Here is a 14438-nt window from a genome sequence, read left to right on the forward strand (position 1 = left end):
CATACACCCAGCCCCAAGAGGCTGAGCCGACTGTTCTTAGTGGACGCTCGTCTAGAGTCACTTCCGCCACAAGGTTTGAAGCCCCGGAGCGTCGGATCCCCAAGATTCATCGCGGCCGTCAAGCCCCTACACCACGACAAGGTGACAGCCGACGTAGGGGAAGGCTAACCCCTTTGTGTTTTTGGCGAAAATTATCGCGATTTTGAAAAGTGCTGGAATCAATTCTTTGGCGCACTATTTCGACGTAATTTTGCGAGAGAAATGGATTGGGCGCAGTCCCAATACGCTGCGATCAACGCATCGGAAGTTACAGCCAAAAAACGAGATCCTGTGTTTTCGACATTTTTCAGCAGGTGCTTTTTTGCTCGCTGTTTCTCTCCTGTTGGTCCTACGTTCTTTTCGCAGCGTTTTCTGAGTTCCTGAGGGTCCAATTAGTCGGATAAGGGTCATTGAAATCGAATCTGAGACCAAAAGTTTTTTGCCCAAAAAAAAAGTAAGGCTAACCCCTTTGTGTTTTTGGCGAAAATTTTCGCGATTTTGAAAAGTGCCGGAACCAATTCTTTGGCGCACTATATCGACGTAGTTTTGCGAGAGAAATGGATTGTGCGCAATTCCAATACGCTGCGATCAACGCATCAAAAGTTACAGCCAATAAACGAGATCCTGTGTTTTCGACATTTTTCAGCAGGTGCTTTTTCGCTCGCCGTTTCTCTTCTGTTGGTCCTACGCTCTTTTCGCTGCGTTTTCTGAGTTCCTGAGGGTCCAATTAGTCAGATAAGGGTCATTTAAATCGAATCTGAGACCAAAAGTTTTTTGCCCAAAACAAAAGTAAGGCTAACCCCTTTGTGTTTTTGGCGAAAATTTTCGCGATTTTGAAAAGTGCCGGAACCAATTCTTTGGCGCACTATATCGACGTAGTTTTGCGAGAGAAATGGATTGTGCGCAATTCCAATACGCTGCGATCAACGCATCAAAAGTTACAGCCAATAAACGAGATCCTGTGTTTTCGACATTTTTCAGCAGGTGCTTTTTCGCTCGCCGTTTCTCTTCTGTTGGTCCTACGCTCTTTTCGCTGCGTTTTCTGAGTTCCTGAGGGTCCAATTAGTCAGATAAGGGTCATTTAAATCGAATCTGAGACCAAAAGTTTTTTGCCCAAAACAAAAGTAAGGCTAACCCCTTTGTGTTTTTGGCGAAAATTATCGCGATTTTGAAAAGTGCTGGAATCAATTCTTTGGCGCACTATTTCGACGTAATTTTGCGAGAGAAATGGATTGGGAGCAATTCCAATACGCTGCGATCAACGCATCAAAAGTTACAGCCTAAAAACGAGAACCTGTGTTTTCGACATATTTCAGCAGGTGCTTTTTCCTTCGTAATGTCTCTCCTGTTGATCCCACGCTCTTTTCGCTGCGTTTTCTGAGTTCCTGAGGGTCCAATTAGTCAGATAAGGGTCATTTAAATCGAATCTGAGACCAAAAGTTTTTTGCCCAAAAAAAAAGTAAGGCTAACCCCTTTGTGTTTTTGGCAAAAATTTTCGCGATTTTGAAAAGTGCCGGAATGAATTTTTTCATGCACTATTTCGACGTAATTTTGCGAGAGAAATGGATTGGGCGCAGTCCCAATACGCTGCGATCAACGCATCGGAAGTTACAGCCAAAAAACGAGATCCTGTGTTTTCGACATTTTTCAGCAGGTGCTTTTTTGCTCGCTGTTTCTCTCCTGTTGGTCCTACGTTCTTTTCGCAGCGTTTTCTGAGTTCCTGAGGGTCCAATTAGTCAGATACGGGTCATTGAATTCGAATCTGAGACCAAAAGTTTTTTGCCCAAAAAAAAAGTAAGGCTAACCCCTTTGTGTTTTTGGCGAAAATTATCGCGATTTTGAAAAGTGCTGGAATCAATTCTTTGGCGCACTATTTCGACGTAATTTTGCGAGAGAAATGGATTGGGCGCAGTCCCAATACGCTGCGATCAACGCATCGGAAGTTACAGCCAAAAAACGAGATCCTGTGTTTTCGACATTTTTCAGCAGGTGCTTTTTTGCTCGCTGTTTCTCTCCTGTTGGTCCTACGTTCTTTTCGCAGCGTTTTCTGAGTTCCTGAGGGTCCAATTAGTCGGATAAGGGTCATTGAAATCGAATCTGAGACCAAAAGTTTTTTGCCCAAAAAAAAAGTAAGGCTAACCCCTTTGTGTTTTCGGCGAAAATTTTCGCGATTTTGAAAAGTGCCGGAACCAATTCTTTGGCGCACTATATCGACGTAGTTTTGCGAGAGAAATGGATTGTGCGCAATTCCAATACGCTGCGATCAACGCATCAAAAGTTACAGCCAATAAACGAGATCCTGTGTTTTCGACATTTTTCAGCAGGTGCTTTTTCGCTCGCCGTTTCTCTTCTGTTGGTCCTACGCTCTTTTCGCTGCGTTTTCTGAGTTCCTGAGGGTCCAATTAGTCAGATAAGGGTCATTTAAATCGAATCTGAGACCAAAAGTTTTTTGCCCAAAACAAAAGTAAGGCTAACCCCTTTGTGTTTTTGGCGAAAATTTTCGCGATTTTGAAAAGTGCCGGAACCAATTCTTTGGCGCACTATATCGACGTAGTTTTGCGAGAGAAATGGATTGTGCGCAATTCCAATACGCTGCGATCAACGCATCAAAAGTTACAGCCAATAAACGAGATCCTGTGTTTTCGACATTTTTCAGCAGGTGCTTTTTCGCTCGCCGTTTCTCTTCTGTTGGTCCTACGCTCTTTTCGCTGCGTTTTCTGAGTTCCTGAGGGTCCAATTAGTCAGATAAGGGTCATTTAAATCGAATCTGAGACCAAAAGTTTTTTGCCCAAAACAAAAGTAAGGCTAACCCCTTTGTGTTTTTGGCGAAAATTATCGCGATTTTGAAAAGTGCTGGAATGAATTCTTTCATGCACTATTTCGACGTAATTTTGCGAGAGAAATGGATTGGGCGCAATTCCAATACGCTGCGATCAACGCATCAAAAGTTACAGCCAATAAACGAGATCCTGTGTTTTCGACATTTTTCGGCAGGTGCTTTTTTGCTCGCCGTTTCTCTCCTGTTGGTCCTACGCTCTATTCGCTGCGTTTTCTGAGTTCCTGAGGGTCCAATTAGTCAGATAAGGGTCATTAAAATCGAATCTGAGACCAAAAGTTTTTTACCCAAAAAAAAAGTAAGGCTAACCCCTTTGTGTTTTTGGCGAAAATTTTCGCGATTTTGAAAAGTGCCGAAACCAATTCTTTGGCGCACTATATCGACGTAATTTTGCGAGAGAAATCGATTGGGCGCAGTCCCAATACGCTGCGATCAACGCATCGAAAGTTACAGCCTAAAAACGAGAACCTGTGTTTTCGACATATTTCAGCAGGTGCTTTTTCCTTCGTAATGTCTCTCCTGTTGATCGCACGCGCTTTTCGCTGCGTTTTCTGAGTTCCTGAGGGTCCAATTAGTCAAATAAGGGTCATTTAAATCGAATCTGAGACCAAAAGTTTTTTGCCCAAAAAAAAAGTAAGGCTAACCCCTTTGTGTTTTTGGCAAAAATTTTCGCGATTTTGAAAAGTGCCGGAATGAATTCTTTCATGCACTATTTCGACGTAATTTTGCGAGAGAAATGGATTGGGCGCAATTCCAATACGCTGCGATCAACGCATCAAAAGTTACAGCCAATAAACGAGATCCTGTGTTTTCGACATTTTTCGGCAGGTGCTTTTTTGCTCGCCGTTTCTCTCCTGTTGGTCCTACGCTCTTTTCGCTGCGTTTTCTGAGTTCCTGAGGGTCCAATTAGTCAGATAAGGGTCATTGAAATCGAATCTGAGACCAAAAGTTTTTTGCCCAAAAAAAAAGTAAGGCTAACCCCTTTGTGTTTTTGGCGAAAATTGTCGCGATTTTGAAAAGTGCTGGAATCAATTCTTTGGCGCACTATTTCGACGTAATTTTGCAAGAGAAATGGATTGGGGGCAATTCCAATACGCTGCGATCAACGCATCAAAAGTTACAGCTAATAAACGAGATCCCGTGTTTTCGACATTTTTCAGCAGGTGCTTTTTTGCTCGCCGTTTCTCTCCTGTTGGTCCTACGTTCTTTTCGCTGCGTTTTCTGAGTTCCTGAGGGTCCAATTAGGCAGATACGGGTCATTGAATTCGAATCTGAGACCAAAAGTTTTTTGCCCAAAAAAAAAGTAAGGCTAACCCCTTTGTGTTTTTGGCGAAAATTATCGCGATTTTGAAAAGTGCTGGAATCAATTCTTTGGCGCACTATTTCGACGTCATTTTGCGAGAGAAATGGATTGGGCGCAATTCCAATACGCTGCGATCAACGCATCAAAAGTTACAGCCAATAAACGAGATCCTGTGTTTTCGACATTTTTCAGCAGGTGCTTTTTCGCTCGCCGTTTCTCTTCTGTTGGTCCTACGCTCTTTTCGCTGCGTTTTCTGAGTTCCTGAGGGTCCAATTAGTCAGATAAGGGTCATTTAAATCGAATCTGAGACCAAAAGTTTTTTGCCCAAAAAAAAAGTAAGGCTAACCCCTTTGTGTTTTTGGCAAAAATTTTCGCGATTTTGAAAAGTGCCGGAATGAATTCTTTCATGCACTATTTCGACGTAATTTTGCGAGAGAAATGGATTGGGCGCAATTCCAATACGCTGCGATCAACGCATCAAAAGTTACAGCCAATAAACGAGATCCTGTGTTTTCGACATTTTTCGGCAGGTGCTTTTTTGCTCGCCGTTTCTCTCCTGTTGGTCCTACGCTCTATTCGCTGCGTTTTCTGAGTTCCTGAGGGTCCAATTAGTCAGATAAGGGTCATTAAAATCGAATCTGAGACCAAAAGTTTTTTACCCAAAAAAAAAGTAAGGCTAACCCCTTTGTGTTTTTGGCGAAAATTTTCGCGATTTTGAAAAGTGCCGGAACCAATTCTTTGGCGCACTATATCGACGTAATTTTGCGAGAGAAATCGATTGGGCGCAATTCCAATACGCTGCGATCAACGCATCGAAAGTTACAGCCTAAAAACGAGAACCTGTGTTTTCGACATTTTTCAGCAGGTGCTTTTTTGCTCGCTGTTTCTCTCCTGTTGGTCCTACGTTCTTTTCGCAGCGTTTTCTGAGTTCCTGAGGGTCCAATTAGTCAGATAAGGGTCATTTACATCGAATCTGAGACCAAAAGTTTTTTGCCCAAAAATGGAGAAAAAGTAAGGCTAACTAATTTCTATAATGCTGCTTTCTTAGCTTTATTCTGCTTTCTTGTTTTTTCTTCTCTTTTTCGCTTTTTTTCTGACAATGTCTTCGCCGTCTTTCTCTGTTCTATTCTCCGTTCTAATTTTTTATCCCTAGATCTTAAATAGTAATATAGAACTAGGCCAAGGTTCAGTAATTAAGGCTCTGTTTATTTTCAGTTTTGTAAGAATGTTTTCCAATATCGTTATGGACAAGATGAAAATAATCCATTAAACCAGTAAATCCCTTTGCATTTTTGGCGAAAATTTTCGCCACTTTGTAAAATGCTGGAATAAATTCGTTCACGCTCTATTCCGACGTAGTTTTGCGAGAGAAATCGATCGGGCGCAGTTCCAATACGCTGCGGTCACTGCATCAAATGTTACAGCCAAAAAACGAGATCCTGTGTTTTCGACATTTTCCAGCAGGTGCTATTTCGCTCGCCGCTTCTCTCCTGTTCGTCCTATGCTCTTTTCGCTGCGTTTTCTGAGTTCCTGAGGGTCCAATTAATTAGGTAAGGGTCAATCACATTGAATCATAGACCAAAAACTTTCTACTCCAAGAATGAAGAAAACGTAAGGCTAACCCTTCGCATTTTAGGCGAAAATTGGCCCTACCCTAGCCTACCATACCCTACCTTACCCCCAAACCTACCCTACCCTACCCTACCCTACCCTACCCTACCCTGCCCTACTCCTACTCCTTCTCCTACTCCTATTCCTACTCCTACTCCTTCTCCTACTCCTACTCCTACTCCTGATCCTACTCCAACTCCTACTTCTGTTTCTACTTCTACTCTTATACCTACTCCTAATCATACTTCTACTTTTACTCCTGATCCTACTCTTATTCCTACTTCTACGCCTACTCCTACGCCTTCTTCTTATCCTACTCCTACTTCTACTCCTACTCCTACTCCTGCTTCGCCTCCTGATCCTACTCCAACTCCTTCATTTAATTTTACTCCTACTCCTACTTCTACTCCTATACCTACTCATATTCCTACTTCTACTCCTATTCCCGATCTTTCTTCTACTCCTACTACTACACCTACTCTAACACCAACTCGTTACTCCCACATCTACTCCTGATCCTGCTCCGATTCTTACTCCTACTCCTACTCCTACTGCTACTCCTACTCCTACTCCTACTGCTACTGTATTCAATACTTGAAAATGACATACTCACAGTGCACAAATCCTCGTCACCCTCATCCACCTTATTCTCCTCGTCTTCCTCGTTCTCCTCCTCGTCCACCTGTGAACCCCTCTAACCACCGCCAACTACCTCCAACGACCACCGCTAACCACCTCGGGTTATACCTCGAATACTAATAAATATTTTCAGTACTAGAACACTTCAAAAATATTGTGTAAGGATTAATATAATTTTTTTATTGATACATTTTACCAAGAAGATTGAGCAAATTATAAAAAACTATAGAAACTATATTCGCACAATGATAGCCACTGAAGTTGGGCTTGCGCGAAAAATGAATTGAAATAATCTCCACCTCTCCACCATCCCACTACCCCGTTAGGTGCTAGGGGATGGTAGGGGGTGGTAGGAGGTGATAGGAGCTGGTAGAAAGTGTTACTGGGTGGTTGGAGGTGTTCGGAAACGGTAGGAGGTGGTAGGAGGTGGCAGGGCGTGCTAAGAGGTGGTCGGAGATGGTAAGAGGTGTTTGGTGGTGGTAAGGGGTCGAAGGAGGTGGTAGAAGGTGGTAGGAGGTAAGAGCGCTTGTCCCTAAAGTCGCGTTTCTCCAGGTAGCGTACCTGGAGCGCAGAAACCACGGAGCGCTTCTCCTGGAAGTCAAGTTTCACCTGGTAGTGGACCTTGAGCGCAGAAACTACGGAATGCTTGTCCTGGAAGTCGAGTTTCACCAGGTAGCGTACCTGCTTCGCAGGAACCAAGGAGCGCTTATCCTGGAAGTTAAGTTTCACCTGGTAGTGGACCTTGAGAGCAGAAACTACGGAGCGTTTGTTCCTGAAGTCGAGTTTCACCAGGTAGCGGACTTAGTGCGCAGGAACCACGGAGCGCTTGTCCTGGAAGTCGAATTTCACCAGGCAGCGGATCTGGAGCATAGAAACCACGGAGCGCTTGTCGTGGAACTCGAGTTGCACCAGGAAGCGGACCCGGAGTGCAGGAACCACGGAGGTAGAGAACCCGGTACTCGAAATCTGCGGAGCGTGATTCTCATCCGTCCGCTCTACTGCGCGGTTGTTTCCAGACTGAGGAATTCGGCTAGCTGATTACTATAGATCGATGACTTCAAGAGAAAAAAAATTCTGAGTGACGTCACTTTCTGAACATCCGAACATCCAAACTTTGGTTTCGAACTTTAATACTCTCTATGATGTATGACGTATGATGTATGATGATATGATATGATGTATAATGATTTTAGTTTTTACATTTCAGACTAGAAATGCGCACTTTGTCTTTCCTGTCGATTCCAGACTCAAGCGGCTAGGCCCTTCGATGGTCAGCCGTTGACTAAAGATATATTCTTCATTTCGGGTCAGCTAGTAACGCTGCCGTTCTGCGACAGTTGGATGACAAAAATCTTTGGTCCTACCTTTCAAGTGTGTGTTAAAATACACTCGAAGTTATAAGAAGCTTCGTTCTATCTCTCCCTATCATAAATAAAAAATCGCCGACAATCACCTTTTTAGGTCTTCAAATCAGGACACTGCGTTAAATACTGTCTCATATACGGAGCAACCATTTCATCTCGATGAAAATTAGTGCATCCGTGATGTATTACAGTTACTCTGAATATTTTTCCATACGAACATTGTTCGAAAAACAATTCTGCTTCTCTACCCAACGTAGATTCTTCACTTGCGACTAGCTAAAACAGCGTTTCGACTCTACGCCTATGAACATTCAAGAGCGAGAGAGATGAAAAGTTGTTGGAATAATTATGAATATTATTGTTATGGAATACATCGAGCGCGTTTCGAATAGAATCCCATTTTGAAATGAATAATTCTTTTATTCTTATATTTTAGCCGTATGATTGTAGAAAATCTAGTTTGTCTTCTGGAAAATTATAAAATTTATAGTATGCATTACGTATTAATCGTAAATGGATAATATGTATTAATATCGTACATGGACCGCATATACATATATACTTTTTGGTCTCTGCATCATTATTAAATCTGATCTATTATTATTTACGATCAGTGTATACATTCTTTTCTCGGGTACCGATACTTTAATTAAATCACTGTTTTGATATGAATTTTGGAAGAAATGTATTCTCATTATCAACTTTTTGTATCGCCTACAAGTCGGTAAGTACACACAGGCCAAGTACTGCCTTGGGCTTACCATTGCAAAGACTGTGTTACTCGGAAAATGAATGCAGCCAGCATCATGTCGAAATCGGTAATTCTCAGATGTTCAGCAATAAGTTCTAAACTCTACGGTTGAAACATCTCGAGGGGCGCAGGCGCACGACGATTTTCAGTTGGCACACCGAAGCCCATTGGGGCAACTGTCTCTATGTATTACAGTCAACATAGGATGTGTCTGGCGGAGGTAGGAGGTCGCAGGAGTTGTCGTAGCTAGTTGGCGGGAGTCGGAAGTGTTTGGCGTTGGTTGGCGGAAATCGGCGTAGGTCCATAGCGTAGGTCGCGGAGAACCATTCGGCCGACGACTACGAGGGGGTGGAGGAGCAGTAGATCGGCGACGCGGTGAACGATGATGAAGAAGGTGGCCGGAGGTGGGAGGTGGTGGTCGACGGAGGTTGGAGGTGCTCGGAGGTAGTCGGGCCGGATGGCGGTGGGCGCTGTTACGCGTTTTATCATGGGGATGATGGAGCTGATCGACATTTCTAAGTCGCAATCGACAAGTAGTCTTTAGTACTCACTTTGTACCGACTTAATCTCAAGCTTCCGTACCGACACTACTTTGGCCGCTACGATGTCGGTGCGAGCAAAGAGAATGAGGATGGGATGCGAGCTCGTTAGGTAGAGTCGATAGAGCAGAACCCTCCCAGGCCCACCTGGACCCACTTGCCCGCCAAAAACTGGTCACAAAAATTTACTTAGGGGTATCCGACTTTATATTCTTCAGTCCACGACACAAGAGTTTTACCTTTTCTCATCTTCCGCTTTGAACGAAGATAGAATACCGAACGACACTGACGAAAAGATCAGTGGACGACGTACTTACCGATGTGTTCCTTTGCCAACAAACACCATTGTTACGTTGCTAAGATACCGACTAGCACTCTACTTACTTCAGCCTCCGAAACGAATAATTTCATAGCGCCGGCATCGGCATCTTTGGTAGGATATGGTTACACAATGGCGTATATCTTTTTTCCGTTACGAATGATTTCATAGCGCCGGCATCGGCATCTTTGGTAGGATATGGTTACACAATGGCGTATATCTTTTTTCCGTTACCCGCCAAATTTCTTAACCGGCATCCTATTCGTCTCATTTTCGCTGAGTGCGAACAGCGTGAATCGCGTTTTCTGAAATTTTTATAAAAAAAATAATAACTGTAGCGCGTAAAAGTAAATAACCTATTAAGCATGTCTATGTCAGGGAAGTTGTACGTAATAAAACGAGGTATGTACGTAGTGATACGAAGTATGTATCAAAATTCTTATTTCTACGACACTCCAGTTGAACTGCGAACGTCGGTTCGGAATACCCCAGCACATCATTTTCTTTTTTTTTTCCTTTTTTCACTATTTCGCAATGTAGATCATCATTTTGCAGATGGGCGCAGGGAAGATGTTCATTATGACAAGATAACCTCGAGAATACAAAAATTATGCTACGGTTTGAATATGGACTTTGTCGATCCGGTAAGCTATGATTATTTTGTGTTTAATACGTTCAACGTAGCTTATTTAACCCAAAACTGTCTTTCGTATCCTTTAGCATCACCTGTAAACTTTTATTTTGTACCACTTTATTCAGCCACTGTGAATATTCGCACGGCAGAGTGACTGCATGAAATTCGCGTTAGAAATACATGTCAAACACTATTCGTACACATTTTCCTTTTCGCATTCTAAGTGATGCCAGTGTCTTGAACTGAGAATGTAACGCGAGCAAGTTTTTAGCTGGATTTTCTCTACTATTACTTTGTCTTGTGATGTATTTTATATCGATGCCAATTTTCCAGCCTGCAATTACCCGATGGGTCATCGGTGGCCTTTATTCTGGCGTGACCACGGTTGAGCTGGATAATCTGGCTGCGGAAACCGCTGCTACAATGACAACAAAGCATGCAGATTACGCTATACTGGCTGCCCGGATTGCAGTCTCCAATCTCCATAAGGAAACAAAAAAACAGTTCAGTGGTATGAGAAGACTATTTAATGTTGTTTACTTACATGAACTGACCAGTTATACCCTTTCAGGATTTCCAGCAACCCTGCAACCACCTGGTTCATATAGGTTGTTTAACATGGAAATACCTTGGCGTTTCACTTTTTTCTAAAAATTTTGTTGATTTCCTTTAGTATAAGTTTTGATTGCACGAATCTTGAAGTATCCACTTTTTAGTGTAAAGCGATTGACAAACTGGATTATACTCAGCTTGTATAAATTACGTTTTTTTCTGTTCTTTCAGTTATAAAAAGTTTTTCTAATTTATTTAAATTTACCTTCATGTTTCAATTTGCAAACCATGGAAATAACACTGCATTAAATGTTGCTTATAATTTTCAGATGTGATGCATGATTTGCATCATATGATAAATCCATATACCAAGTTACACACGCCAATGGTTAGCGAGCATTATTATAAGATAATAAAAAAACATGCGGACAGATTGAACTCTGCGATTATTTATGACAGAGATTTTAGTTATAATTACTTTGGCTTCAAAACACTCGAAAGAAGTTATTTGCTGAAAATTAATGGCAAAGTCGCAGAGAGACCACAACATTTGTTGATGCGTGTTGCTGTGGGTATTCATGGAGAAGATATTGATAGAGCAATTGAAACCTACAATCTATTGTCAGAAAAATATTTTACCCATGCTTCTCCCACTCTTTACTCAGCAGCTACTCCCAGGCCACAAATGTCGAGGTGTGTAGAGCAGATAATCTCAATTCAAGTCTAATGGATGTTTCATTTAAAAAAAATATTCAAATAATGTAATAAGTGTCATGTTATTGTAGCTGTTTTCTTTTGACAATGAAGGAGGATAGTATTGAAGGAATTTATGATACTTTGAAACAATGCGCACTGATAAGTAAGTCTGCGGGAGGTGTTGGATTAAATATACATTGTATCAGAGCCAAAGGTACTTACATAGCAGGAACTAATGGAGAATCTAGCGGACTTGTTCCTATGTTGCGCGTATATAATAATACAGCAAGGTACGTTGACCAAGGAGGCAATAAGAGGCCAGGTGCCTTTGCAGTTTACTTAGAACCATGGCACCCGGATGTTTTTGAGTTTTTGGATTTGAAAAAAAGTACTGGTGAGCTCAGATTCAAGTTGAGAAGGTTTAAACCCAAACCATAAAATTAGCTCATAAATTCTGAAATCGTAACCTTGTTTCACAGGCAAAGAGGAGATGCGAGCTAGAGAAATGTTTTACGCCCTTTGGATTCCTGATTTGTTTATGAAACGTGTTTTGGAAAAACAAGTTTGGAGCCTCATGTGTCCTCACGAATGTCCTGGATTGGCGGATGTTTGGGGTGATGAATTTGAAGCTTTGTACACACAGTAAGCAATGAATAGCTCCAGTCTTGATTTTACAATCTTTTCCACATAAGTACTATTCGAATTCACAAAAATATGCATCATCGATAGATATGAAAAAGCGGGCCGATACAAACGACAAGTAGCAGCCCGGGATCTGTGGTTAGCTATCATGAACTCTCAGGTTGAAACTGGCACACCATACATGCTGTACAAAGATCACTGCAATCGCAAATCAAATCAACAGAACGTGGGCACAATCAAATGCAGTAATCTTTGCACTGAAATTATAGAATATTCAAGCCCTGAAGAAGTTGCTGTTTGTAATCTAGCATCGATTGCTGTTAACATGTTTGTTACCCCGGAAAAGACATACGATTTTAAAAAACTCAAGGAAGTTACCAAAATCGTAGCCTACAACCTGAACAAAATTATTGATATCAACTACTATCCGATTCCTGAAGCTGAAAAATCTAATATGAGACATAGACCAATTGGTAACTTGACAGAAATACTATCTTATCTCTTATTGAAATGGCACGTATTTAGAATCCGAATGGAGTTGAAATCTGGTTTTTTCTTCAGGTATTGGTATTCAGGGACTAGCAGATGCTTTCCTATTAATGCGATATCCTTTCGAAAGTGATGAAGCCCAGAAACTTAACATTGGAATCTTTGAAACATTGTACTATGGAGCATTGGAAGCCAGCTGCGAAATTGCAGAAAAAGAAGGACCTTATCCAACTTATGAAGGTTCTCCAGTCAGCAAAGGGGTAAAGCTGAACAAGACCGAATTTCAAACTATCCGTTTATTTAAATCATTGAGACATGTTATATTTATTAAGTATGCTGCAATGCCCTTCAGATTTTGCAGTATGACATGTGGAATGTCACACCAACAGATCTTTGGGACTGGGCAGCTCTGAAAGCTAAGATAGCTAAACACGGCGTACGGAATTCGCTACTCATAGCCCCAATGCCGACTGCATCCACAGCACAAATTCTCGGGAACAATGAATCAATCGAAGCTTATACCAGCAACGTTTATACACGCCGAGTCTTATCTGGAGAATTTCAAATAGTCAATCCCCATTTACTAACAGATCTTACTGCTAAAGATCTATGGGATGAAAATATGAAGAACGAGATTATTGCCAATAATGGTTCTGTTCAAGTGAGTTTAAATCTTTAGCCATTGATTGGCCGAAATTTATTGTATCCCATAAAACATGTACAATATTTAATCATTTTGATTTACAGAATATCGATCGCATTCCTGCAGACTTGAAAGCATTGTACAAAACAGTATGGGAAATTTCCCAGAAGACTGTTCTAAAGATGGCTGTCGATCGTGCAGCATTTATTGATCAATCACAATCGTTGAATATTCATATGGCAACACCAACGGAAGAAAAGCTTACATCCATGCATTTTTATGCCTGGAAAAATGTATGTCTTTATTATTTCAAATTTTCGAATATTTGATCAATTTAATATTATTGAGAAACTCAGCTAAAATTCTAATTGCCGAACGTTATTACGATTTCAAAAGAAAATCTAGTGTTAAACCCTTGACATTTGTCATTGCACAATCTTACATTAACGATTTTTTAGGGTTTGAAGACTGGAATGTACTACCTACGTATAAAGCCTGCTGCGAATGCTTTACAGTTTACTGTAGACAAGTCAAAACTGAAGGATGCATTCTCTACTTCAAATAGTAATTACACTCCAACAAAAGCACAAAATTCGTTGGAGTGCAATTCACCAGAACATAGTGAATGGTTGAAGAAAAAGCGGCTAAAGCAGCTTGAAGAAGAACGCGAAAGAGAACTCGATGAAGCGCTACTTTGTTCGCGAGAAAATGGTGATCAGTGTATGGCGTGTGGTTCCTAGAAAAATATTCACAATTCATTCAAATACTTAGCTAATCTCCATTTGTACATGAGCAAAATGTTTTGTATTCAATTCATTTCAATCTAACTGATCTAGCCATGATTTTACTTATTTTTTAGTGTGTATTCGTATCGTATTATATAGGGAAAAAAAGAAAGAAAAAATAAGGTGATGAGTAATCAGAAACTAGGTTTTGTAAATCTGTACTTGTCAAAGTACTACGCTATTTAAAAGTACGATTTTTTTTTCTACTGGTACAATATTTTCAGTCAAACTGTCTGACAGTGAAATTGATTTCTTCCTCAATAAATGTATTACTTTTAATTAAAAACTTAGAAATTAAGATGATTATAAAGTTGTGATTTGATACCGCAAGAGTGAGGCAAACTTCATAAATATATGATCAAGTACTATTTGAAATATTTTCTTACAAATCCTTACTCCTAAAACTGCCCACTTTCAGGGACTTATTATGATTATAACTAACAACTTCCTTGAGGATAGGCAGATTTTCATAATCAATCTTACATCAATATTATCCTCGTGAAGCAAAGCCTGCAACATGCAAAAGAAAGGTAAGAAACGGATAACATTATTTATTTTTTTTTATTCAAGGTATTTCGAATTAAATGTTTAGAAGC

The 14438-nt window shown here is 40.9% G+C and overlaps 2 protein-coding genes across 3 annotated transcripts; one reads left to right on the forward strand and one right to left on the reverse strand.

Annotated features, from left to right (window-relative positions):
- Nucleotides 1-6641: 6641 nt before the first annotated feature.
- Nucleotides 6642-8848, reverse strand: LOC124293467. The gene is made up of 3 exons (XM_046734345.1): nucleotides 8737-8848; nucleotides 7305-7394; nucleotides 6642-7183 (listed from the first exon to the last, which is right to left on the reverse strand). Exons 1-3 carry the CDS (start codon nucleotides 8846-8848, stop codon nucleotides 6642-6644), a joined length of 744 nt encoding a protein of 247 aa, XP_046590301.1.
- A 506-nt stretch (nucleotides 8849-9354) lies between these two features.
- On the forward strand, nucleotides 9355-14210 carry LOC107226637 (ribonucleoside-diphosphate reductase large subunit). 2 transcript variants are annotated; one of them, XM_046734200.1, is made up of 11 exons: nucleotides 9355-9515; nucleotides 9957-10045; nucleotides 10369-10546; nucleotides 10917-11280; nucleotides 11373-11677; nucleotides 11763-11925; nucleotides 12013-12398; nucleotides 12487-12674; nucleotides 12767-13075; nucleotides 13162-13350; nucleotides 13516-14210. In XM_046734200.1, the coding sequence occupies exons 2-11, from the start codon at nucleotides 10028-10030 to the stop codon at nucleotides 13795-13797; spliced, it is 2382 nt and encodes a 793-aa protein (XP_046590156.1). In that variant the 5' UTR covers nucleotides 9355-9515; nucleotides 9957-10027; the 3' UTR covers nucleotides 13798-14210. The 2 variants fall into 2 exon arrangements, with proteins under 2 accessions (XP_046590156.1, XP_015523006.1); XM_015667520.2 differs by lacking the exon at nucleotides 9355-9515 and adding an exon at nucleotides 9552-9803.
- The last annotated feature ends 228 nt before the right edge of the window (nucleotides 14211-14438 follow it).

This window comes from Neodiprion lecontei, chromosome 3, assembly GCF_021901455.1.
Source record: "Neodiprion lecontei isolate iyNeoLeco1 chromosome 3, iyNeoLeco1.1, whole genome shotgun sequence".
NCBI lineage: Eukaryota > Metazoa > Arthropoda > Insecta > Hymenoptera > Diprionidae > Neodiprion > Neodiprion lecontei.

Excerpts from the sequence above, each read along its gene's own strand:
- LOC124293467 (XM_046734345.1), bottom strand. The coding sequence starts at position 8,848 with ATGGACCTACGCCGATTTCCGCCAACCAACGCCAAACACTTCCGACTC. Across the intron at positions 7,395-8,736 it reads AGACACATCCTATGTTGACT|ATTTCGAGTACCGGGTTCTC; the intron begins GTAATACATAGA and ends CACGCTCCGCAG. Across the intron at positions 7,184-7,304 it reads TCCACGACAAGCGCTCCGTG|TTTCTGCTCTCAAGGTCCAC; the intron begins GTTTCTATGCTC and ends AACGCTCCGTAG.
- LOC107226637 (XM_015667520.2), top strand. The coding sequence starts at position 9,767 with ATGTCTATGTCAGGGAAGTTGTACGTAATAAAACGAG. Across the intron at positions 10,547-10,916 it reads AACAAAAAAACAGTTCAGTG|ATGTGATGCATGATTTGCAT; the intron begins GTATGAGAAGAC and ends TATAATTTTCAG. Across the intron at positions 11,678-11,762 it reads GGATTTGAAAAAAAGTACTG|GCAAAGAGGAGATGCGAGCT; the intron begins GTGAGCTCAGAT and ends CTTGTTTCACAG.